The 26,901-nt window shown below is 39.0% G+C and overlaps 2 protein-coding genes across 4 annotated transcripts in view; one reads left to right on the top strand and one right to left on the bottom strand.

Moving 5' to 3' along the window:
• Positions 1 to 5,374: 5,374 nt before the first annotated feature.
• On the bottom strand, positions 5,375 to 24,851 carry CIRSR (corepressor of RBPJ and splicing regulator). Its single transcript, XM_026677690.2, is given in 11 exon segments — positions 5,375 to 5,983; positions 5,985 to 6,192; positions 8,824 to 8,909; positions 10,860 to 10,966; positions 16,768 to 16,885; positions 17,052 to 17,100; positions 18,391 to 18,446; positions 18,540 to 18,553; positions 20,255 to 20,328; positions 21,457 to 21,551; positions 24,723 to 24,851. Coding segments are annotated over 11 exon segments (1,347 nt in total). The 5' UTR covers positions 24,795 to 24,851; the 3' UTR covers positions 5,375 to 5,515.
• Positions 24,798 to 26,901, top strand: part of SCRN3 (secernin 3) — a 19,098-nt gene continuing 16,994 nt past the window's right edge. The window contains exons 1-2 of one of the 3 annotated variants that reach the window (XM_026677691.2): positions 24,798 to 25,118; positions 26,612 to 26,783. In XM_026677691.2, the coding sequence (XP_026533476.2) occupies positions 26,613 to 26,783 (171 nt within the window). In that variant the 5' untranslated portion in view covers positions 24,798 to 25,118; position 26,612. Of the gene's footprint in view, positions 25,217 to 26,611; positions 26,784 to 26,901 lie in introns of all 3 variants that reach the window. The other 2 variants (XM_026677692.2, XM_087949698.1) reach the window with 2 other exon arrangements.

Genomic DNA, 26,901 nt, shown 5'->3' with positions numbered 1-26,901 from the left:
CTTAATAAGGTATATGCACTGTCTCAAGGTCCTTATTCCAGAATAACCAAAAGGTATTGATCTATCAAGATGCACAAGGCTCTAGTTTAACTAGAAGCCCAATATGTTTTCTAGAAGCACACGTAGTATGTTGAGTCAGAAGATTTGATAAATCTATCCTGGGGAAATTTTCCAACCTTGTGCCTTTTTAGATGTGCAGTAGAATTTCTGTTCTGAATACCTCCAGGTTAGGGAGATACTGGCATTCCCAAACACCTTCAACTAACCCTCAAGTTGGGGACTGAGGAAGTTGCTTTAGAAGACTTCAGGGTTAGCCTCGTGAATCTAACCTGTATGTACAGAGTGCAATGTTTCTCCTAATTAAGAAAACTGGGTCAATGAAGACAATCATACATAAAATAAAGAAGATAAAACATGTCTAGGAAAACAATATCTTGGGGGTGGGGGTGAACGTGTCTGGGTCTCAGCACATAATCCCAAGCCTTAGACTGAGACAAGAACCATCTAGCAATTATTTTCTGCAGAAAAAAAAGATAAGTTTGTGGAACATCCTTTTGTCTCAGATTTGTATATTTAGGAGATGCTATCATGGACTCTTTTTTAAAAAAGTTAGGCGCAGAAAGTTATTACTGCAGGTTGTTCTGTTTTCCCACGAGCACTCTGTGGGTAGAGATCTGCTAAAAAATGTACCATGCACCACTTTCATCTTGTGGTTAGAAACGTGTACCTTTTAAACAAATTCTAATCGAGATGCTTGTGCACATTTGTAAACCAACAGCACCCCCTACAGGGTTTAATTTGATATTGTCAAGTTAACATAGCTCGATGCAATTTACCACTTTTGTGTCCATTTTCTTTTTCCTTCTTTTTTCCACAATTGTCTACAGCTGATTTTAAAAACAAAAAACAAAATACTTGCAATTACAATGTTAGCATTGCAAATAAATATCAGAAATTAGAATGTAGACTCTGGAAGTTCAGTGACCTGTATCATCCATCACTACCAGCTCACCTCTTTCATAAGATAAGTTCTGTTACAGTACTACTCTAAATCACCCTTTTCTACTGCTGCAATCTTTTATCTTTAAAAATAAAGTCTTTGCACACTTAAATCTCTTTTGATGTACTCTTCCAAACAATCTTCCAAAGTTTCTCAATATGAAGAATATTAACCTTGCAAAGTGTGCTTAAAATATCTATCTTTCAGGGTGTCCACTTTGTAAAAAAAAAAAAAAAAACCTTAGAGGATGCGAATGTTTGCTGCTTTGCACTGGAGGGAATCTTGGAAAGTAATCGGGCAAATACAAGAATGTCAGCCATTCCTTGTTTAGCGTAAGATCCTCAGTCATAGAAAGCAAAAGTTACCTGTACACTGGGCGTTATCTGTGGTCTAGTTTCTGTTTGAGAGAAGTACCCAGTTTAGTGAATGAAGGAGAGTGCTGAATGGCAGAGTCAAGGCTTTCCAATCAACAGGAGCACAAAATTATAGGCACACACTTCACCCACATCTCTCTAAAACTGACCTAACAGTAACCAAGAACAGAACACAAGAGAAATGCTTGCTAAGAAGAGAGGGACCAATACACTTAATCCTGTGTGAGAGAAATGTAACAACAGCATCTGGGTGGCATGTTGCCAGTGCAGACAAGGCTGAATCAAAAATCCCTTTTCTACCTACTACACTCCCCCCCCCCCTCAAAATGCTGCAGGGCTGGAAGAGGAAAAAAAGGAGGTTGCTCTTTGCAAAGAAAAAGAAATAAGATGTCTGGCACTACTTGTCTATTATTCCAGAAGCCTTTTCAAAGTGGGGTCACACATTTTTCCTGGGCTGAAACAACAGGTTTTGCTGAACAATGATTCCCCCTCTCTCCTATGTTCTCAAATACACAAGCCAGAAAAATAAGCCATGGAGTTTTCCTTTTAAATTCTTACCCTTTTGTGTCAGCTTAGAAACAAACAAACAAAAATACTGCAGAATTGTGGGAAAAAAGTATTCAGGTACAGAAGAGCTGACTGTCTGGAATCTTGCAGCATCTCTTTATATTGTCGATGTCAGTCAAGAGAGATGAAGCATGTAGCCAACAAGTGCTGGAGCTGCTCCCCCACGCCTAAGCTTAAAATCAACACACTGCATCTAAGCAATATTACTAATGGTACAGTTCACGCAAAAAACAATAACAAAAATGTTCTTGATGAATATAACTGTGGGAAATGCTTCCCCTTTTATAGTTGGTTCAAAGTCAACAGAAGTTTAGACTGGATTTGGCATTATTCCCCCTATTGAGTCCTTCCCAAGGATCTGGGATAGGCTGATGTTGTTTTAAAATATTAAAGGTATCATGACAGGTATAAGTTCTTCCACATACTGCTGCCTTTTGCAATTGACCGATGATGATTTATGTCAATGCCGATGGTGTTCAAGTGATTGCTTTAGATGTTTTGAGATTGCACCCAAGGGACCTATTATTATTATTGGTGCTACCTTTGCTTTCTTTTGCCACAGTCATTCTATTTGAAAGTTTCTGCATTTTATTTTCTCCAGTTTTTTGCTCCTCTTCTGCTGTCTCCAGGTATTGCAATGTCTACTATCTAGACTTTTTTTTTATCTTATGCTAAATAAATAATAAATGTTTTTCTATCAACTGTTAAGTATGGAGTGTTATGTGGTAGGTGCCAGTCTGTTTGAATTCTAAAGTCTTAGAGCACTTTAGCTTCTTCATTCTCGATCATTTTGTCTATTTTGTAGTCCCACCAGTTCTTGCTTGAAGGCAATTTTGCAGATATTCCAAATGCCCATTTGTTGGTATTTTGACATGCTGTTTGTAGTCAGTCAATGAAATCTTCTTGTACCAGCTAAGCGGCCCACTGTTTCTTCAGCTTCTTTGCAGAGGCACTATTTGCTGTCTGATGTTAATTTCTCAATTCTGGTTTTATATGCATTTGCTCATAAGATTTGGTTTACTGCAGCCAGTGTTAGCTCCTTTCTTTTTTCAACTTTCCAGCTCTTAGCCATGAGTCTTATTGTTTTCTGGTTTGCCTGCTAGGTCTTTTTTGGGGGTGGGTGGGGGCATTAGACATGTAATACTATGCTTTGCCATGTCTCTTCTATTTTTCATTTGGTGTTTCTTGTAGGCCAGGTTGATCTCTTCTATAGTCAGAAAGCCTTCACAATATATTAATTTCAGTGCATTTTCTTCACTGTCCTTCAGATATTCTTCCAATACCCTTTTTTCGTCTTCAACTCTCTGGTGTATTTATGCAACGTTCCACATCCATCTACTTTCCTTTTTAAGTAGAGTCTGTCAACATTGCTCTGTGGATGAAGAAGGGCATGATTCAGTCATGCTTTTTCTTGTCTTCCTATCCAGGGCTTTTAGTTCTGTTTGAGTCCAATACACTATTCCAGCTATGCATCTAATGACTGGAATTACTTTGATGTTAATTACCTTTGATGGTATTTCCTCTACTGAATTTGGACTAAGATCAAGCTTCTTCAGTGTGCTTGACGTTGGCAGCTTGAACAATCCCAGGTATTTGTAGTGGTCTTCTTCATCCAGACTCTTGATGTTATTTCCATAGGGCATCTTGATTTCTTCAGTTTTCACTATTTTTCCTCTGTAGATGATGAGGGTGGCACATTTTCCAATCCAAACTCCTTTGCAATATCTTGGCTGTATAGATGACTGGAATTGAGAAGTGATTTTTTTTTCAGGTGGCGTTTGTCCAAAGAGCTTCAAGTTGTTTATGTAAAGAAGGTGTGACAGCCTGGAAGATGTTTTTGATGTCTGATAGCCCTGGCCTGACTTCTTCAATATTGTTGACAAAGGAGTCAATGCAGTAACAAACAGTAGTGATGATACAGTAGTGCGTTTCGTTGAAAGATCCTCTCTTGATATTAACTTCTACTATTATTATTTTAAACTAAAGTGACAGATCTTTTCATCCTTACTGGGGTAGACTCGATATGTATTTTATCATTCAGAAACATTATATACAAGAAATAACTGCCCAATTTCACCACTAGCCCCAATTAAACATGGAAGTCAGGGAAGTCAAGGATTTTAATTTTCAAGTAAGAGGAGAAAACAGCACTATCTAGTTTATATATTATTTTTATTGATAATCAGGCCAAAGAATGTATTTTCATTCTGTGAAAATGTCACCACTTTATTACTTTGCATTCAAAGGCCACAGAGTTTAATTGTATAAGTTTTATTATAAAACTTACGATGAAAGGTAAAGATGTAACATACATCAGAGCTCAGCTTTGCAAAGTGAGTCACATTTCATTTTTATGCAAAAATCTCAGCATGGCAATGCAAAACAGTACAGAAAAACAAGCATTGATAAATAAGATTTAAACTATAGCAAGACAGCAAAATTGCTCAGTGTCTCACTAATGAGGACTGCCAAATCCTTCAAATCTTAACAATAACGATCTGCAGTTTAATAAGGTAGGGCTGGAATGGACGTTATATTTCTGTAGCATACAACACTTAGAAATTCTTAACACAAAAAATATTTTTCTCAAGTGGTGCAAAATAACTGACACTGTGATGCCAATGGGAGTTCACACATTTAGATGGTTGTGATGAAGATATACTTTCACAAGGACAAAACATATTTGCCTATGTTGAAGAATGCTGCTCTGCTGCTTCAACTTAGGAAACCATCCTCAAAAAAGAACCTAAAAGTTCAGATCGAAATAATCCAGTTTTTATGCCTCTTAACAGGAATTTTATTCCAAACCACATTAAATGCAAACAAAATAATTCCATGTCTCTGGAACAGCTTCTTTTGTTTCTTGCAAGGCCCGTCTAGATATATTATCTAAAGAAAGAAACATGCTATTGTTGAAACTCCAGTACCGAGTCCTTTTCCTGCACGCTGATCTCAATGGTGAAAGAAAGCTGGATGCACCAAATAACTTTTCTTCCCACTCCCTTCCACCTCCGCAATGAAATAATTTCAACGGAAAAACCTGGTTTGTGTTTATTTACTTGTTACATGATAGATACAACGTAAGTATGCAAGAATGCTTGAAGTGCGAAGCTGAGATTTTTCTGAGAGCTTATGAGACCTAGAAGGGCACAGCAGGAGCCCTTCCCAAGAGCTGTTGAAAAAAAGGAAGAAGGAAGGAAGGAAGGAAGGAAGGAAGGAAGGAAGGAAGGAAGGAAGGAAGGAAGGAAGGAAGGAAGGAAGGAAGGAAGGAAGGAAGGAAGGAAAGGAAGGAAGGAAGGAAGGAAGGAAGGAAGGAAGGAAGGAAGGAAGGAAGGAAGGAAGGAAGGAAGGAAGGAAGGAGAAGAGAAAGAAAGAAAGAAAGAAAGAAAGAAAGAAAGAAAGAAAGAAAGAAAGAAAGAGAGAGAAAGAAAGAGAGAGAGAGAAAGAAAGAAAGAAAGAAAGAAAGAAAGAAAGAAAGAAAGAAAGAAAGAAAGAAAGAAAGAAAGAAAGAAAGAAAGAAAGAAAGAAAGAAAGAAAGAAAGAAAGAAAGAAAAACACGTGCCACCCACTTTCTCTATTTTCCCCTCTCTTTGCTTCTTTCTCGGTGCTCCCTCTTGCTGTATTCATCCGGGTGGCTCTCTTTACGCTTCCTTTGCTCTCTGCTTACCTCTGAAGTGTGGCTTTTTACTTCCTTACTCTTGTCTGGTTCCTCACTTCGACTGGAAGCCCGCTGCCTTGAATGGGAGCTTTGCCTGCTCCTCTCCCCCTTGTTGTGGCTCCTGCTTGCGTGTCCGGGTCGTTCTGATTCTTTCCACCCCTCTGGGTTTTCCTTTCTGCCTGTGGCGTTCCTTTTGCTCTCCCCGGAGCCCCGTTTGTTGCTCTCCCAAGAGCGATCTTCCTCCTTTAAAAGCTGAGGCTTCTCCCTCCCTTTGTCCTTGTTATCCTGGCTGCCGGAGGGATCTTTGCAAAGTTTTTTCTTCCCCCTCCTCTCCTCATCAGAATCACTGCTGTCACTCTCTGCAAGCCGGCTTCTCCTTTTTTTTCTGAGGGTCTATTTTTCTGCGAGGGTCTTTGCCTTTGCTGCTGCTGCTCTCACTATCGCTGCTGCTCGCTGAAGACTGGCTGGAGGATGTGGGAGAGGACCTGCTCTTGTGTTTCCTGTGCTTACTTTTACCTTTTCGCTTCTGCTGCTTTTTCTTCTTTTTGTCTTTCTTCTTCTTCTTTTTCTTCTTCTCTAGGTTATCTAGTTTTCTTTGATTTTGAACACAGAAAAAACGAGCAATGAAACAGAGTGGCATAACAGGGCAATCCCCCCCTTTTTTTTTAAATGTCAGCAAGTAAACCCTACATCAATGATGGAGAACCTTTTTGTTGTGCTAGGACGAAAGCGTGCGCGCACCGGCACCCACAATGCAATGCCCCCCCGCCACCCCCTGCGCATGTGCGGGGGCAACACCCCGCCTCCTTACCTGCACTGCGCATGTGCATGCCTCCCAGCTGACTTTCGGCCTGTTTGAGCCTGTTTTCGCCCTCCCGGAGGCTCGAGGGAAGCCTCTGGAGGCTGAAAATGGGCCCGTTTTGGCACTTCCAGGAAGGCCCGCTTTTCAGCCTCCCAAGGCTGCAGAGGCTCCCCTTGAGCCTCCGGGAGGGCGTAAAACGGCCTCACACGGGCCGAAAATCACCTGGGAGGCGTGCACATGTGCAGTGCAGGCAAGTTTGGCTGGGGCTCACGTGCCTGCACAAATGGCTCTGCGTGCCACCTGTGCCACGCATGCCATAGGTTCGTCATCATGGCCCTATGTATTTTGAAAAAGAATCAGTCCCCAAACTTGCATCTCGACTCTTTTAAAGCCATCCTTGATATTGTATATCCTGATTTAATCAATGCGTTTATCATCTTTTTTTTTTAAAAAAAAAAAAAAAAAGGCTTAGCGCAAAACTGGCACTAAAATGTTCAGACACCAACAATTATGTCTCCACTCCAGTCACAGAATTCAAAAGAAGCATGATTTTATAGCAGAGGTCTCCAAACTTGGCAACTTCAGGACTTGTGGACTTCAAACTCTTTTTAGGTGGCTGGAGAATTCTGGGAGTTGAAGTCCACACATCTTAAAATTGCAAAGTTTGGGGAACCCCTGTTTTATAGCATGACTGCTATAAAAGCAGAGCACTACAGGTAGTCCTCAGCTTACAACTGTTAGTGACCATTCAAAGTTACAACGGCACTGAAAAATGTGAACTATGACTGTTTTTCGTAGTAACCTTTGTAGCATCCCCAGGATCGTGTGATCGAAATTCAGATGCTTGGCAACCGTTTCCTATTTATGACGGTTGCGTTGTCCCAGGGTCATGTGATCACTTTTGGGGACCTTCTGGGAAGCAAAGTCAATGGGGAAGCCACATTCATTTAACAACCCTGTTAGTAACTTAGCAACCGCAGTGATTCACTTAACAACGGTGGCAAAGAAAGTCGTAAAATGGGGCAAAACTCACTTAAATAGAGATTGTGGGCTCAGTTGTGGTCGTAAGTCGAAGACTACCTGTATTATCCCAGTTTGACTAGGCAATGTGTAAACTGGAACAGGTTCATCAACATGAGACTCTCTACCTGCAGAGGTCTTAGCCAGATCCAGCAGCTACTGCTGTACATGTACTATGTTTCACTGAAACTAAGACCCTGCCTTATATATATATATATTGCCACCAAAACAGGCACCAGGTCTTATTTTCGAGGGGAGGAATGTCCACTGACTCACCTCACTTGCACGCATCACCCCCAGTCTCCTTTTCGCTGTCAGAGGCCTTCAGGAACTTTTTCTGCGGCTGGGAAGGCTTTCCTGAAGGCCTCTGCAGCAGGTTACAGAGCTCCAGATCGATCTGGAGCTCTGTTATCGGCTGCAGAGGCCTTCAGAAAAGCCTTCGCAGCCTTGCCGGCTGCAGAAGAAATGGGCCGGCAAGGCAGGTGTCGGGGTGTGCGAGGCTGCTGCAACTGTTTGAAGGTAAGTAGTAGGGCAGCTCCATTCCTCAATCCCCACCCTACCTTAATTTTTATGCATGTACCCTGGAGTGGGCAGGGTCTTAATTAGGGCTTATTTTGGGCACACATGTAAACATCAAGCTAGGGCTTACTTTCGGGGTAGGACATATTTTTGGGGAACACTTAGAGAAACAACCACTAATAACCACTGGTGGAGGAAGCACTGCTTAGGGTGCCTTACTTCCTTCTCCCTGCCAAGGAGATAAAGATAATCCATCACACTTACATTGGAGTGCATATATTTATCATTTAAATCCTTAATTTCTCTGCCCCTATTCACTAGATATCTAGGTATTTGAATCATAGTAGTACAAACATAAAATATAAAACAAATGGGTCAATTATGTACAAGCTCTACTTTCCTAAAAGCCACTTTTATCAACTATGGTAAAATAAGACTGGGTTAATGTTGAATCCAGTTAAGAGCAAACGACGTATTTCCAAATGTTATTTTTTTGTTAAAAAATAATCCATTATCTTTCAGCTGCAGTATAGAATTACTCAATATAATTTATGTGTTTTCTCCTCATAACAAATTAGCATATAAAATAGTATTATAACGGGAACAGTTTAAGGATCACGTAATCGCATTCTGCAAATGCTAAGTATATAAAGATTCAAGAACACAGCAAAGCAAGAGGAAGGGATTTCAGAACCCCAATAACCCCCAGCTCTCAGCAAATCCCACTCAAATAAGCGATGAATGATAATAGACTTAAAATCATGGGAAAAGATAAGTCGTGATTAACTATTCTGCACAATTATTCTAGAATAAATAAAAGCACAGTTATTTAACTTCGAAATAACTCTTGTTAGTAGCCTCTACATCCTCATGATATGATTACCTCAAAAGTTTTTGTTTTTGCTTCGTTGTTAAGGATTTCAGAAATTCTACTTCTGGGTCGTCTTCTTCCTCGCTTGCAACATATTCCTAAAAAAGTGAGTGAGAGAGAGAGAGAAAGAGATTGCGAGAGATAGCTACAGAACATGGCCGGAAGGGAAAGTATGGAGATTACAGAATATAAATAATATATTTTTAAAGACAGTTGAATAAATATTGTTTTGAGAGGCAGAACATATAACGCTGTGACAAAGAAAAGAACGCCAAGGTAACGCACAAGGAATAGGGTCAACTGGCTGGCTTAGTTAAGGGGATAAGTTCCTTTCAGCCACATCTCCCCATTCCCCCTTTTAAACCCCCTTTTACCCAACTGGAGAAGTTCAAGGCTGAAGTGCGTTAATCTGCAACCATAACATTACAGGTAGTCCTCAACTTACAACCACAATTGAGCCCAAAACTGCTGTTACTAAGCAAGATAGTTGTTAAGTGAGTTTGCCTCCACGATTATGGGGATTCTACAACTCTCCTAAGTGTGAAAGATGTTCACAAATCACTTTTTTCAGTGCCGTTATAATTTCGAACGGTCACTATACGAACTGTTGTAAGTCAAGATCAACCTGTACTTTGTCCCCATATGTAGTGCAGTTTAAAGGGAGCCTAGGACCCAGCAGAGGCTTTTCCCCCCAGAATTCCCAGCCTGAATAGCCGATTTGGAGGACATTAGAAACACCACGTTTAAATAGTATCACCCGACAATCCCATCTTGTGCTATGGAACTCGTATAAGACACTACAAAAAGAAGCTGAACCTTAAGGACACAAGGCATCTAGAAACTTGTATGAGGGGCCACCGGTACTCTCTGAGTGTTTGTTTTCTTGCGAACGTTTCGTTACCCAAACTAGGTAACATCATCAGTGCTAGTAAGGAGTGTGATTTGCTGTCAGTTTGTAGGCTTGCCCTGTGGGTATGTTAGGGGTGGTCTTAAGAGATTCTTCGGTGGGCTGTTTACTGTTGGCTTCTTTGGCAGTTTCTTGATTGGGGTATTGTTTACTCTTGATTGTTGGTCTGATGTAAATCTTGGAGTTAATCTATGCTGATCTGGATTTTGATTGCTGGTGGGTCTTTTCGTTCCCTTTTCAGCTGGTTGATTGTCTCTTTTGCATAGTCTATAGATGCTGTTAATGTCTATGTGTCTATTGATGGCTAATTTGTCAGAGTGCCAGGCTTCTAGAAATTCCCTGGCATTTGGGGGATTGGGCAGCCCTCCTTCCTAGCACTGATGATGTTACCTAGTTCGGGTAATGAAACATCTGCAAGAAAATAACCAAGCTCAGAGAGCACCAGGGACCCCTCATTCCAACCCTGAGCTACAAATATTCTCCTCTATTAGAAACGTATACCTTGCTATTAAAATGCTCCTTTTTATGAGAAAGGTCTCTGATTGATAATTGCAGCATCATGTTCTTTTGTCCGATGGTGGTTTAACTTAGTGAGGTAAAATCCAAGAAGCAGGACAACGACAAAAGAAATGGCAGTATAACTCTGGTGACATATTCCCATCTCTGATGAGCAAGGGTTTACCCTACATTTGTCAAGCTTCCCTTCTGGTCGCCATGCAGAGAGAAATGATACAATCTCCAGCAACACACAGGGCAGTATTCAGAATTGCACCTCCAAAGTATGGCATCCCCTGGACGGCACTGTCATTATTTTTCACCCAGGGATAGAGTTAGATGAAGCAGCTGCCATCATAAGCAAGGAAAGAAAAGTCAAAGCCATTTCCTCTGGTAGATAATAAATCTCTACTAACCTGCAGGAGGCTTTTCATTTATTAAACTATGGATTGGACAAATTCTAGGCTATCATTCCAGCTAACAAAAAAAGTGGGAAAGCGGACTGCATTTGAAGAGACACCGAGCTTTCTCTACCTATCTGGCGTTCCTACGGTTATGCATATTACAAAAACATGAAGCAACAATTCACAACCAATCACATTTAGATTTACACACATTTTCAGCTTACTGATAAAAAGATCATTACCTGGGATGGATCATTTGCGGTCAAGTTTCTCCCCAGTACATTTTGTTTCAGTGCAAACCCACTGTTTCTCATCTCCGCTATTAGCTCTGAGGGGTGCATCGATGGCCCTGTTCACCAAAATCACAGTTTGAATGTATCATTTATATCTCTCTACCTTTTTTGGGCTACACAGTGGGAAATTCAGTGGAAGCTTTGTTAAGTCAAATCATAGCTAAATCAACGCAATAATCTTCTGCTGAGCAAATAATCAGATACGATTTTCTAAAACAGCAGTCTGGAGATTCAGAATAGAAAATAATTGCATTTTTCTTTAAGTGCAAGGGGATTCTCTTCTTATGTAACTTTGTCACATTGAAAACAATATATTTTAGCTAACGTCTAGCTATAAGCATTTGATACAAGTACACAAATTGAACTACAACAAGCCAGCTTCCAAACTAAAACATTTTCTGACATCAAGAGTATGCATTAGAGTCGGTATTCACAAGCTGCATGTGTGCGTGTCTATGGTCCTGACCTACCAAAAAGAGAGTCACATTAAAAAAAAAAATACAGCCTTCCCTATTACAATTCACTCTGGGCTCTGCTGTTCCTTTTCCAGTTCAAGCAGGAAGCCAAGTAGACAGTGTTTCTACAGTACAGCAGGCAGCTATAGGACTGTAAAGTCAAAGAACCCTTGGCGATACATAGATTCATTATTAGAAGTATGCAGATGTTTAATTTCGGCCCTAACCTTAATCCAATGAAATAATTTTATTTATGGTGTCAGACAAATTCATTTATCATGTTAGGGGATCAACACTGCTTTAGAGGAATTGCATCTAATCTCTATGTAGCAAATGTTAAATAGGTCAAGGCTGGGAGGTAACATGGGGAGGTCTCCATCCTTGCACTCTCATATAATTTGACTTAGCATAGGATAAACTGGGGCCAGCTTTTTCAGATTTCATGGCCCTCACCATGCTGAGTAGTTTTTGGCATGTTTTCTCAAGTTTCCATTCTAATTCACAGCCTAGTGTTTCCTAATGGTGTTAATGTAGTTCCGTCTTGCTTAGTTTTTTCCAAAATTATTCAAGGTCAGTCAGGTGTTGTTTACAACATGATGCCTGTAGTAAATGGTTTTTAGAGAACTTTTCAAAACATAAACACTAGATATGTTTTTTTAAATGTTAAAGATTTTAAAAAGCCTTAGTCTAGCATAAATCCTTGATGAAAACAGTTTGAAAAAATTAAAATACATCTTATACATGTAAACAGTAGGCATTTTAAGATTGATTTATTTTTTTTGCTTTTAAAATTTAGCTAGTGCTTCTAAGTTTAAGATTTACTCTGCTTTTAAGTTTATTTAAGGGCTTAAGGCCTACGTGTTTATGAAAGTGTTCAGAATTTGTTTGTTCTTATAACTGCCTCTGCTCCAAAACAATATGCATTTTTCGTTTCCTTTAACTAAAGAGATTTCCACACACTGGCTTTATTTTCCTACATACTGTGCGAAGAAATTTTACTTTAATGAGATTAATGTTTTCTTAACCAACTTGTTTTATTTATCCTATGATTAGCACTGCAGACTCAATCTAAAGTGGTACCATTGCAAGTAGAAAAGCAATTCCTACATAAGAAATTCTGAATTTAATGTTCATTTTAATATATAAAATATTAAACATGTTACATTAATATTACAGCATGAAAGTTTGCTAAGAGTTAAGCATCTTATGGCTTGGTTATTTCACAGCAAGAATCGGGCTGATGCCGTTTTCTGGCTGTGAGGTTCTTAATTCACTGCATTGTTACTGTACACAACTATAAGCTTTGAGAAAGCTGACTGAGTTACAGTTAATCACCATGAAAAAGAGTTTATTGGGGGGAAATGGAGGAGGTATGTTTGTTTGGAGGGAAACACAGACAACATTGCCAAAAGTACCATATATAAGAATTATTAGCAGATTGTAAACTAGGTTTCAGGTCTGCGAAAGGAGAGAACATGAGAAAGAGACTCAAAATAAACCTGCCTTGCTGGGCATAAAAGCAGTCAGAGGAAAGTCTGACAGGTTTTCCAATTTATGTTATCTCTCAGTTTCACTAGTCCTTGTGGTGACCTCCTCTCAGGGCTGACCTCAATCTTGGGAGCTTCATTATTCTCTATTCGAACAGGCACTGAACTTTTACTTTTGGTTGTAGAGATGGCGTCAGATCGTCAGGACATTCCACTGTCTACAGCACATCTTGCTGATGTACGGTTACAATACAATAAACTGTGTGGCTGTAAAATTAACAGTCTTGCACAGTGTCATGACATATTTGAAGAGCAGACAAAGTTCGACAACCAACAGCCCAACCAGAACTTCTTCACTCCCATGGACCTTTGAAAGGAAAATTTGGAAGCCCGGGTTCAATTTCTGATTTTTACAACTCGGTGTGAATTGTTTAGGTCAGCCAGTAGAATTTCCTACAGATTACTCCATGTTGGGACTCATTTGTTCTGGGTCTGCCAAAAGACGGGGCTGCCTAGTGGTCTGTGCTTCTCAATGAAAGCAATGATCCATAATGAATCATTATCAGAACTTTATGCCAAGATTTAGAGCTGTATTTGATGATTCAGCTTGGAGATGAACCCCAACTGAGAGATCTATAAGCTGAACACAGAGTTTGTGAGAACATATTGGATTTTCACTTATCTCCAGAGAAGAGGTCTGGAATGATCGACCAGGTTTGAGAAGGACTGGATGAGATGAGAAATGAGTTAGCAAGTGAAGTCACACCAAGGAATTGGGAAGAACTGTTCCACATTGCATGTTAATTGATGCATGATTAGAAAACGGAGGCATGGAGGAAGGTTTTATAGTAAAGGGAGGTTTTACAGCCTTTCTTCACTCACTCTTTCTTTCTCACATCCTACTGTTGCTTCTTTGGATGTCAGCACTGGAAAGCTCATGCAAATAAAAACTTTCCTGTCCTTTGGCTGATGTTTCTCCTATATGCAGGTGCAGAACCAACAACCAAGACTTACTCAGTCCAACACCTGAGTCAGCTGTGGAATTACAGAGTAAGCAAGTGCCCAAATTACTCCAAAACCTAGCATTTGGGAAACTTCGTAGATTCCTCTCTCAAGACCTGGATGAACAAATAACCACATCTTTCATACCAGATTAGAGTGTAGCAACAACAGGGCTTGGATGAATGACAGCCACAGACGGAGGTTTCACCTCTTCTGTCAATGAAAAACAATGGCTTCAAAACAGCCATTTAAAATACTCCCCTTCTTTTACAGAATAAATACAACTGTGCCATAACAGACTACAGGGCCAGAGGTAGTGTTCAAAACTTTGTACTGGCCACTAGCTCAGAAAGTTCTGGTGGCCAAGAAGGAGAGAAAATGTCACAGAGTATTTCATCTTGTCCCGTCTGTTGCTGGGGAAAGGCTATTCCTTGTCCTAGTCCCCCCCACTTTAAAAGGGGTCATCCTTGCCGTATCTGTTTCCTGACTTGGTCTATTTTGATGGGTTGATCATTTGTTTGGAGAAAACATAGTGTGGGAGAGAGCATTATAAGATTTATCAAACAAAGATCACTTGTTTGGCCAGGAAAAGATTTATTGTACATAAAGTATAGGAGGGGGAAAATCCAGCAGAAATTTAGGATAAAATTTGTAATTATATGAGCGTTTTGACAGGAGAGCCAGGGAACCTTTCTTTCTGGAGATCAGCAATGGTCAGTCATTTATTGTGGATGCTATAATTCTGAGTATCTGCAGAAATTATGATTCAAAGATTTCCTTAAAACCTTTATTTCGAAGATAATTGTAAATATTACATTTAATACACCAGATTAGGATCTGGTTGGCTGGAGCCTTAAAGGAAAGAAGCAGTCATCACCGTGGCCTTCTGAATGAAGACTACTCACCCTTTTTTAAAAACCATATTAAAAATTACAAAAAAAAAATCTTCTTCCGGACAATGCAATTGTATGTGCCAAAAGTAGAATGTTTTGACTTGCTATAGAATAACTTCGACCAATTTCTCTTGCGTTGTATTATTTATTCTGGTTTTGCTAGCAACAATTCAGAACCCTGCTTTGGCTCTGCTTGCTACTTTGCTAAATACTGGTATGTTTTTCAGCATTTTCACATTATTTTAAATGCTGTAAATTAACTTTTCTAGAATAATAGATAAACAGAGTGAATATATATCAGAGGGGGAAAATGAAGAGTTTGCTATCATACAGCAAGGTAGAAAAAAAAGATGTTCTAAAGATGCACAATATCTCAGTACCATTTTGCGCTGAGAAAGCATTGCAGATCCAATTTAAAGGTGAGGTCCTTAAAATGATTGATAGCACTTTCCATTCTAGTCCTCCAATCAGGGTGGCTGCTCTAGTCTACTCCTTGCATAAACATCAGTGTGTGCCTCCAAATGTTTCTGATCTCCAACTCCTATCTGCCCTACCCAGCAAAATGAAAAGTATTATAATCCAATGCATCCTTATTTTTAATTCTTCCTGCTACTGGACATATTATAGCAAGAAAAACTGGAGTAAAAGTTTCCCTGGGGATAGGTGTGTATATCTGCTTAAAAACGCTGCTAGAAATAGTCAATTCGACTTCATTGTGTCCATATAATGTAAAACTAAGACTAAACTAGGACTTGTGGCAAATTCTAAGACAACTGCAACACTAATGCCCTCTCCTCCGTGGCATCGCTTAAGTTCTACTATTTTCAGATAAAGAGATGACATTGCATCTAACCTGCAATGTCAGTTTGGCTTCTGAAAGAATCAGCACTGTTTTTCCGGCATTTTTGTCATGGTTTGGCAAGAGTAATAACTAACAGATACCAATATTTATTGGAAAGCAAATGGTTGCTTTCAATGAGGAAACTCTTGCCTAACTAATCACACATCATGCCAATGCCGTCCAGTACAAATAGAAAAGTAGAGCAAAAAGTTTTGCCTTTTTTATTACGAATGGTACAAGTTAATATCAGTATTTTTTAAAAAAAGAAAAAGAAAACAGCTTGGGGTAAAACAGCATTTTGATTGCCTAATTTAACTTTATAAAGGATGTAGTAAATCTTATAGTGGGTCTCGATAAACTGCACAGCTGGAACATTCTCTCACTGCTATGTGGTTTCCAATGATCAAAGTAAGTTACTTTATATGTCAGACTAAGATTTCATAATGGAAATAAATGCATCATCCGGGGGAGAGTACAGTTGTCATGAAATAATTACAGTCCTGGCAGATTACAGCCAAGGCTGTACCCCAGGGGTATGATTATCCCATGATAACCACATCCAGTGAAATTGCCTTATTGCAAAAATAATCTCCATTCACCAGCAAGATATATTATTCAATAGGAGACTTTTGAAAGTGGAAAGATTATATTTTTAAAAGTCTGAATCGACAGATGGATTAGCATTACAGTTGAGGAATAAGGAGGGAAAAAAATCCTATCTCAAATAGAGTGCTAGTTCTTTTGGTTACTTGATATGGAGTGGTTTTGCTTTTAAAGTACTTTTAGAGAGTTCTTATTAGTTCCTTACAGACATTTTTTCAATAGTTTGGGTGGAATCATCCTGAAATCACTCTATCTGAAATATTACCATGGAATCAGTTGCCTGTTTGTAGATGGGATACAAACATGAGGTACAATTTGGTGGTTCTAATATTCATAGACAACTCCATGCAAAGACTGAACATGGGAAGGCTGACTGAATCACAGTGGCTGGAAAATTCATTAGCATACAAAAAGACTTTCTCTTCGCCTAAGATACCTGAAAGCATTTACAGAAGACCTTCGATTCGAATCCTGCGAAGTTAAGCACCCAATCGTTGCTGAACTCAATAAAACATAAATAAATAGAACTCAACATTATTTGACAAAAACTGACTGAAATTCGTTTTAGACACTTACCTGAGCCATCACTGGAAACGGAGCTTGCATTAATTCCAGAAAGGCCAAATAAAGGACATTCCCGGTCTGTGTTGACATGGCCCCACTTGTGACATTTAATGCATCTCACATTCCTCACCTGAAAATGATTCGTATTGAGTTAATTTCACATTTCAAGGCGGTATGTTCTATCCCATTATATCCAAAGTAAAGTTTTCGTAATACAAGCCTAATGTTATTTATTGTACAATACTAAATACATGAAATCCATCCAAAATAGAAGGAAGGCAACGCATAAAACTTACCTGGATGCCAAATGGCTGGTCTCTAATGTTCATGTCATCCTTAGCATACCTGTTAAACACAAGAAAGATGCACACGTATATTATTTATGCATTACAAATCATTATAATTACTAATTACTGGGGATTCAAACAAGATAAAACATCAATTGTTAAAGGTGCAAAAATCACAGCATCAACATGTTTCTGAATTCTAATTTATTCACACTTATCCAAAAAGTGTATAGATATAGATTTGGTTTTCTGGACATCAAGAAAGGCTAAATGAAAAGGGAAATCTCCTCTTATGGTTCATTTAACATGATTTATAAATAAGATTCCAAGATTGCTGCTCCCTGGGGAAGCCTTAAAGAACAACTATTCCCTAACCTTTGAAATATCTATTCTCACCCTTTTTATTCAAGCGGCCACATTCACCATGTCAAGGCTAGGATGCTCGTGGATTTTTAATGATCTAAAATCGTGTTGCTTTCATTGTTTTTATTTGCCTTCCTGCTCTACTCATTATTCTTACTGTTTTAATAGAACACCACTGCTTCTTAGTTTTTATTGTTCTATTTTATGCGCCTCTTGCCTTTGCTCTTTTGTGGTTAAGCTGCTTCAGATTTAATGCAAATTTAAGTTGTATAAGACTTTGCATATTCTTCGGTTTGGGATGCTGCATCATTTCTCTTTTAAACAGAAAAATGATAGGCTGACATTTTGAATAAATATATACACAAGAAAGATATTAGCAAGATGGTTTCCTTGGATTTCATTGTTTTCTCCCTCCTGGTCACTTTCGGAAGAGGGAAATTTTTTATCAATATGGAACTTTGTTCTTACTTTTTGAATGTACTTATTATGTATCTGATGATGGAGTGAACTACTTGAAAATAACTCTGGCTTTCTCTTGCTATAGTCTTCATCTCCGCTAAATCTGGTTCAGAAGGTTGAGATGTATGTATTCTGAGACAGATTTGGGAACTCTAGACAGGCAAAGAGCAAGAGAAACTATGTAACATGAAGTCCTTGAGTAAAATGCTAGATATTATGTGAAAGTAATATCTAAGCACAGAATATGTACTTTACAGCATCAATAATATTATTGGCTAATTGTTGCCTTCCTTCCATTTATATCTTCCCAGTATTTTATTCTAAGATCTGATATGGTAATTCATGTATTCAGCTGATCTATTTCTGTGGGGAAAAAATACAAAAGATAATGTCTATTGAAAAGGCAGTGCCTCTGTTCATTTTGTAAAATGTACAGCTTGAGACAACAATCTTCTTGCTTAAAGAACGCATCCATGAAAACAGCTCCCAGAATACATTAGTCAAATTATAAAGCACTAAGTCTTACTTTTCACGTGGAGCTACCTTCTGCCATTCAAATTTGTAATCGGTTTCTCCCTCCTGCTAAACAACAATACATAAACTCAAGCTGTTATTTATATACACATTGAGATTTTGAAATATGAAAAAACATGACAAATTAAACATCGAAATTACCTCTTTGGTTTCTTCTTTGGTGATCATGATGAAATGGCAGGGAATAGGATAAGGCAGACCATTAGGTGAGACATACAGTAGGCAACCGGGATATCAAAAACATTCAGATCATGCAATTCACAGACCTCTGAAAAACACCTTATTTCATAAAGTCAATCTACTGAAGTTTAGTTTTTGCTTTTTAATTATGCATAACCAAATGTGAGTTATAGAGTTATGATAAAGACAGGAGTTTTATGTAATCATACTCAAGAAATTCACCACATGTAGACTTACTCTTCAGTATTCTGTTACTTATTTCAGGGTTGTTGGTTTTTTTACAAAACCAAAAATACTATATAAGTACAAGAATATTTAATCCACTATTGCATGACCAATCTGCAAGGGTTCAAATTTGAACCAGAAGAAGCATTTCAGTTCTTTGCCTAAAATGACTCAAAGACTTAAGTCTTCTAGTGTATTTGACAAGAACACAGGATCCTCTCCAACTTCCTATATAGCATCTATAGCAGGGATGTCAAACTTGAGGCCCGCAGCCAGATGCATCACGCACTGGCCACGCCCACCCCTGGTTTAGTGAAGGGGGGAAAGTCGCGATACGTCACGTGACGACATGGTGTCGTGAGTTTGACACCCCTGATCTATAGCCTTTTTTTTCTTTTTTGCCATATGGGAGATTAAAAATTTCCCATCTCAGTATAAGGTGTCTTTCTTAGAGGCTCATACTCTGATTAGAGACTTTGACAATATCTGCATGACATTTAACAATAAGATGGATAATAAGTCCATTCCTAGAAAATGAACACTTCATTTGAATACAAGATGTACATTACTTCCAACTATGGCAAACTGCAGAATGTACTATTACCGTATTTTGTGGCAGACTGTTCCTAATTTTAAATCCTGTGGCCAGAAGTCACTTTACCGCAGGGGTGTAAGAGTGAATATGAACTACATTGTTGATTAGAGGAGCAATTGTCAGTTCATAAATTTGCTTTCAGTTCTAGAAGTGGTAAGCTCTGCACATCACAATATTTTGATACCCATTTACAAAAAGCAAACAAAATAGGATATGAAATTCATGTTCATTACAACACAAGATCCCACTTCTGAAATCAACAATTGTGGGCATCACTGCAAACTTTTCATTTTGCTTAATACTGTTGGCTGTACTTTCTAATGGTCTCTCTTAAAGTTTGTAATATCATCTACTATAAAGAAACTTGTACCAAGTCAAACCATTGATCTCCTTAATGGAATGTTGCTATTCCACACCATTCAAACTGACACATCCTGATGTGTTAGATTTCAACTCCAAAAAGCCCTGGCCAGAATGGAAATTGAAGCTCCACATATCTGGATTACATTGGATGGCATCAAACTTTCACAGGTGAAAGACATTAGGTCTTACCCAACTGCAACAGCTTTCCTGTGTTTGAGAGAGTGGTCTTTCTCACCCTTATCTGGGTACACCTGGAACTGAAATTGCCTGCTAGAAAAATATTTACTCCTCCATGTGTTAACTGTAATTCTCTAGTACTTCTCAGTTATAATTAAAATGGGGGGAAGATAATGATGAGCACAGGTGTACAAAGAATCTGCTGAAAAAATTTGTCACAGTTAAAACAAGATGATTAAGAACACTTTGATGAATGTTATAGTTACCATACAATTGTTAGTAAATATTATGTTAGTTACTAAACAACTAAAATTACCTTTTTTTGCTCCAGGTGGTGCTTCATACATAAAATTTAGACCATTCTTGACACGTTCATCTCCCATAAGCAATCTTTATAAACATATAATAAAATTATGATATATCACAAGATATATACATTGATTGAAAATATATTTTAAAATAAAGGTAGCATGTTTCCACCATAAGAGGTAGCTCATTTTTTTACAAGTAGAAACTTTAAATATCTGAGTACATAATAATAATTTTAGCTTAAGCAATAATTACTTTTTAAACCCTGGAGGTTCAGCTCCAAATGCATTCCTAGGCTTGACTTAACTTTTATTCCAAACATTTTAGATTGTCATGCACATTTTTAATGCACCAGTGGGGTAGAAAATGTTTTTCAAAAAAAAATTTGTGTTGAATTTAGGTTTAGTTTGTCGCCCAAGTGACTGCCTCTGAAGGCTCCTGGACTGGGGCTGAAAGGTGAAAGCGGAAGAAGTATGCTCCGTCCCTTAATTGGGTAGACCATGTTGCCCTGATAGACCAGTCTCACGGGGGGAAAAAACTATTTTTCAAAAAAGAATCCACATGTTGAATGCAATTTATAAAACACTGATATTCTCTGATCTTTCAGTCTGAGCAGCGCAGGTGATCTGAGACTAAATCCCAAGGAAGTGAGCCAAAGAAAGATTTGCAGACTGTAGAAAGTAGAAATTGCTTCATAGCACTGCTTCAATGACCCAGGACACATACACTCTATTGTGCAACCTATTCTATGGAACAGCATCTTCCATGGGATCTGGATGGCTCTCACCTTACTGGCCTTCCATAAAGCTTTAAAGACATAGCTTTTCCCTTCAGTTCTGGAGCTGGGATATCATATGAACCTAGCTGGTTTTTTTGCCTATTGATTGCATGATGGAATGGGTTGTTTTGGATCTTGGGTACGTTATATCTGACTGTTGGCTATAATTATTTTCAATCATATTGATTGTTATTTTGGAGTTTTTACTGTCTTTCAGAGTCCCATTTTTGAGCTGGACGACCATATATATTGATTAGATAAATAACATCTTTTTCAGAGATTTTATAGCAAATAATACATTTCAATCATGTATTGAAATGTTATAAAACAAGCATGTATAATAAAGGCAACAACTAATAGCCACAAAGTTAAAGGATTATACTTTGATTATAGATTATCACCCAAGTGTAAAATAATGAGCCACATCTCACCTGTTATCATAAGATTCTTGCTCTTTAAGATATTGCTGCATTAATTCTTCTTGTTTCTTTCTGTCATAAGATATTTTCTGTTCTGCCATCCATACCTAGTTAGAACAAATTGATTTTGTAAAAAAATAAATAAATCCATTCCTGAAAAAATTCCTCCTTTTTCTTTCTTGAATTTCATATTACATCCACACTGCTCTAAAATTCTGTAATTTTAACTATTACTAAAAAAAATATCCAGGTGTTCTTGAAAGACTCCAGTAAGAAATGATGGGCCTTTTAACAGAAATATTTAATATAGAAGTTACCTTTCTTACTAGAAATTGAAAGGGAACTCCAGCTCACTATGCTCCATGGGACTACTATCACTATGATCCATGGAACATTTCATAATAGTTTGCCTCTTATGGATATTAACATCTCTGTAAAAGTTAAGAGACAATTTGACAGAAGCAAAACATATACCTTGTTTCTCCAACAATACGGCCTCCCCCAATAGGAAGTCCCAGCATGTTTTATAGGCATGAAATGAAATTAAGCCTCTCCCCCCAAATTAAGGCCTATATTAAAACATGCAAAATGGGGGATGGCGGGGGGCTTGCTGTTAGGAAGTACTTTTGTTGCACACCGGATATGGTGCTGCCTGCATTGACCCTGATACAAAGTGCCCCACCAACGCCGAGGTCAACATCCAAGCCGCCGCCACCCGCCCTAAGATGCAAGGGGGAACTAAGTCACCCCCAAAAAGACAGCCTAGCCGTTTTTTCGGGCTCAAAAAAAAAAATAAGACCCGGCCTTATTATATGAGAAACACGGTATTCAATGACAACCTATACAATTGAGTCTCTATGGCACTCCTTTGCTTGAGGGTTGGTAAGAAAACACCCCTAAAGGTAGCTGAACCAATGGATTTGTTCATCAACCTCTTGGAAGAAAAGGACATTTGAAATGAAGCAAACTAATAACTGATGAAATAGGCAATTGACACACTTAAAAAACCAAGAAGATGGGATTTTACAGATTCCGATAAATCAACGGAAATAGCCTTGATATTAACATTGCCTCTATAAAATGATATCTATATTATTAATAATTAATAATTTATATTATTAGTAATCTACTTAAGCATGTAAATAATTGTGAACAGTTTGTGACTAAATGTGAAGTACTCTTTTTACAATACAGGTAAATTACAGGAGAAACTTCTATGATCAGAAAGCTCACCAGGAATGGTCTAATACCTTTTGCTGTTTTGGTTGATGGACAAGACCCCTCTCCTTTTTTCACTGGAAATTTGACTTTGGAAGTTCCATGCTATATCAACATCTGCTGATTGCTTATTTGAGAACAAAAAACACAACTTCACTGAGTTCAGTGAGGCTCATTTCCAGATAAGGATTGTTGCCTAAAAAGCTGCATTAATATAAATACTCAATAACAAACCCGGCAATTATACTTAGTTTATGGCTTAGTTGTTGTTTTTTGTTTTGTGCCTTTGGGTTAGTTTTTACTCCTGGCAATTGACTGGACTACAGTCCCTGTGGTATTTTGGCAGTGTTTTCTGAAATGATTTTCAACTCCCTGCTTCTTAGGAATGAGTATGTGTGACTGGACCAAAGTCATGGTCCCCAGTTTCTAGCCTAATGCCTTAACTACTACACCAAACTGGCACTATACTATTCACAAAGTGTCATATACACCCAGGAAAATGGATTGATACATTTATGTTATGTGTTATGTCAAGCACTGATTGTAATATTAACATTTTCTGTGTATGTTCTTCGTGTGGAATCCTTCTGGAATGTATAGTGAGAAGACAGCCTAAGCATCAGTCTACATTATATTTTGGAGATATCTTTGTGGATAGCACACCTACACCTTAAAACGCAAGTTACCTGACTTCTGGACAGTTATTTACAATCTTTGAACAACAGTATATGTATATTCTGTACATTTTAAAATTTATTTTACTTTATTTATAAACAACGCAAAGCAACAAACTTATCTAATGCTCTTTTATCCTCTTATTGTCCCCAAAACAGCAATACTTTGAAGTGGGCTGGGCTAAGAAAGAGCAATTGGCCCAAAGTCACTAGCTTTCATGCCTAAAAAGAGAACTAGAACTCCCAGTCTCCCAGTTTCTATTTCGATGCCCTCGCCACCTAGACAAAACTGGCTCTATGCCAGGGATAGCCAACCTGATATACTTCAAGTGATTTTTGACTTCAATTCTCCTCAGTTCATGCCAGCATGGTTGGTAAGGATCTGTGGGAGTGGTATTTCAAAGTATCTGGAAGATTTCCTGATTCTGCTTTAATGGATGATGTTTGGGGATCCATTTGATAGTTGCTCTTCCTAAACTTTTCCATTGCTAATTCCTCCACCCCACTTTATTTCTGCCCCATCTTTATTCTTAAGCACATAAAACAGGAGTTATAGCTACCAATCTAGAGTCTAATAGCGGGCACCTGTTTTAAATTCAATAGGACATGCTATGGAAAAGAAGTGCCTAAACCTGGGAAACAAAACAAGACATTATTATAGTATAAATGTCCTCCACTCTTTCTATGTGAAAAGAGGATTCATAATGGAAGCAGCTAATTCTGGTCCCCATCAGAGCAATTATCTCCAAGCAAAACAAACCAGAGGAAGCAGAAGGAGATAAATTGGCAATATGCTGGATTTATTTATTTAATTTGGAGGACAGGAGGGATTTTGTTTTGCACCCAGGATATATATTCAGATGAAAAATCTTTTTTTTTTCCCCAGGGAGGAAAGAAAACACCACAGGGAGAACTTCCGAAAGTTCCTTTAAACTGACTAATCAGTACAGGTAGTCCTCAACTTACAACCACAATAGAGCCCAAAATGTCCATTGTGAAGTGAGTAGTGAGACTTGTTAAGTGAGTTTTGCCCCACTTTATGACTTTTCTTGCCACAGCTGTTAAGAGAATCCCTGCAGTGGTTAAGTTGATAACCTGGTTGTTAAGTGAATCCAGCTTCCCCATTGACTTTGCTCATCAGAAGGTGTTCACACGATTCCAGACACGCAACCTTTATGAATATGAACCAGTGGCCAAGCATCCAGAGTTTGGTCGTGTGATCATGGATGCTACGTGTGAAAACCCTTTTTCCCCCCAGTGACTTTGTAACTTCCAACGGCCACCAAACGAACTGCTGTTAAGTCGAGGACTACCTGTGTACATAAACATCTCCGATTCAGGGAGAGGCGCTTCTCTCCGGCTCTCCTGCGGGAAATGGCCGCTCACCTTTTTAATATTGGACTTGGAGGCGGGGTGAAAGTCCTTTTTGCACATGAAGTTGGCGAATGACTTCCCCATGGTGGCGAGGAGGCGGCGGCCGACGCGGGGTCGGAGAAAGAGAAAACGGCGGCCCTTTTTACGTTGCGACGGTGCTTGTTGGCTTCCTCCGCCCCGCTTCTGTTTACTTCACCCGGGCCAATTCCGGCTTTGACCCGGCGCTTCCGGGGCGAGATCGGCAGCAGAGGCGACGTTTTCTGCAAGCCGGAGGAGGCCGGGAAGTCGCCCTGCGGCCCGGCTAGCAGGATTGGACGCCGCCGACTGAGAGGGCGGAAAAAGCATCAGCGCGGCGCCTGCTCCGCGCAAGGCAAAGGCGGGGACGCCAGGCCGACTGGTGGATCTGACGTAAGGCTTTGCGTGGCGCTGCCAGTTTCCCCGTTATAAGTAAGAACCCCAGGGGGGAAAAAAAATAAACGCCTGCCCGACCTGAAATAGAAATAGCAGTGAGCAGATTTGGAACAGAAAACACATTTGAGCCATTTGACGCAATGTGGACTCAGCAAGAAAAAAAAGAAATCGCTTGCTAGCTTGGTGTGACCTGTTGTTGCTTTGGCATTTTGCAAATCTTAGCAAAGTTTTAAAACTACACCTTGTGCGCCTTCGGGTTTGTTCCGGCTTTGGCTCTGGGGGAAGGTCTGGGTGGCTTTAGCTCTGTCGCGCAAACTAGCAGGGTCTGGTTTACACATGTAAAGCCATAAAACCGGGCTCGGCAAGCCAGTATGGTTAAGTGGGGAACCGATGCCCGGGTGGCGTGAACATGGAGATAAGAGCCATAATAGCTTTTTGTCTCCGTGTTAAAGTTCACGCTATCCGGGCATCGGTTCCCCCTTAACAAATCTAGAGCCTCAGCCTAGTGAGTAAGTGGTGGAGTTGCTGTTTGGAAAATAAATCTTCCCCCCTTGATCTTCCACCAGCCCAGTTCTGAAAAGCATCCAGATTGGGAATAGCTACCTCCTTGCTATGTTTGGGACTAACTTGTGCTAGTGGAGAATCTGGATGGAGTTGCCTATTCTGTCTTTCTGACAGCCCTTGATTTAGCCTGACAGCGTTTTCCTTTTTTCCTTCCCCCTTCTGGTTTCTTACCTGCAGTGCAGTTCTCACTTGATAAGCTCCTCCTGTCTACTCCATTAAAAAAAAATATCCTACCTGTTTTATATACAAGGTAGGAAACATAAAACTTCCTTGGATGTCCAATCACACTTGGCCAATAAAGAATTATATTCTATAACAATACTCCCTCGTCCTATTTCCCCCACAACAACAAAGCTGCAAGATGAGTTAGTCTGAAAGAAAGTGACTGGCCCAAAGTCAGTCAATTGGTTTTTCATGCCCAAGGAAGGACTAGAACTCACAGTCTGCTGGTTTCTAAGTCAGCATCTTAACCACTTAACCAAACTGACTTTCATATACAGTATTTACTTATTCATTTATATGTCTGGCATCTGATCTCAAAAAAAAAAAAAAAAAAAAGCTGGATTCATGCAGCCTATTTTGTAATTGGTTGGACGGTGGATGTTTTTAAAAGATATAAATTTCTCCAGGTCTCTAGGTCATTATTTGTGAGCATGCTGGCTGGGAATTCTGGGAATCGAAATCTATATACCTTAAAAGCTGTTAAAAGTTGAGAAACACTGATCTAGTCACACATAGCTCTGCTCAATAATTTATTTTAGTCCATATATAAGAGAATTTTTACAGGGGCATGTGTGACCTTGGGCAATGTCTTATATTTTTCCTAAAGTATTTGTTAATAAAATATCAATATCTATTAGAATACAATAGTGGTTCATCCGTTATGGAGCATTCCGAGAGATATGATTGTTTATTATTTTTTTCAGGATGGCTAACAGTATTGCTGAACCCTTTTCCTGTGATACTTTTGTGGCTCTGCCTCCAGCCACACTAGGTGGCCGAATCATTTTTGGAAAAAATTCTGATAGGCCTTCTGATGAAGTCCAGGAGATTGTGTTTTTTCCTGCTGCTGATCATGATCCAGGACAAAAAGTTGAGGTAAGAGCAATATTTCTAAAAATATCAGAAAAACCTGTTGGGAAGTTTTATGATATTTTTATTTTAAATCTAAACTTAAAAAGATAAAATAAACACATTTATATCCAAAACTGTGTAA

The sequence above is a fragment of the Notechis scutatus genome, chromosome 1, assembly GCF_049901735.1.
Source record: "Notechis scutatus isolate UNSWTSFEM ecotype Mainland chromosome 1, rNotScu1.2, whole genome shotgun sequence".
NCBI lineage: Eukaryota > Metazoa > Chordata > Lepidosauria > Squamata > Elapidae > Notechis > Notechis scutatus.
The sequence above is the reverse complement of the archived record's forward strand: the minus strand, read 5'-3'. Positions and strand labels throughout refer to the sequence as shown.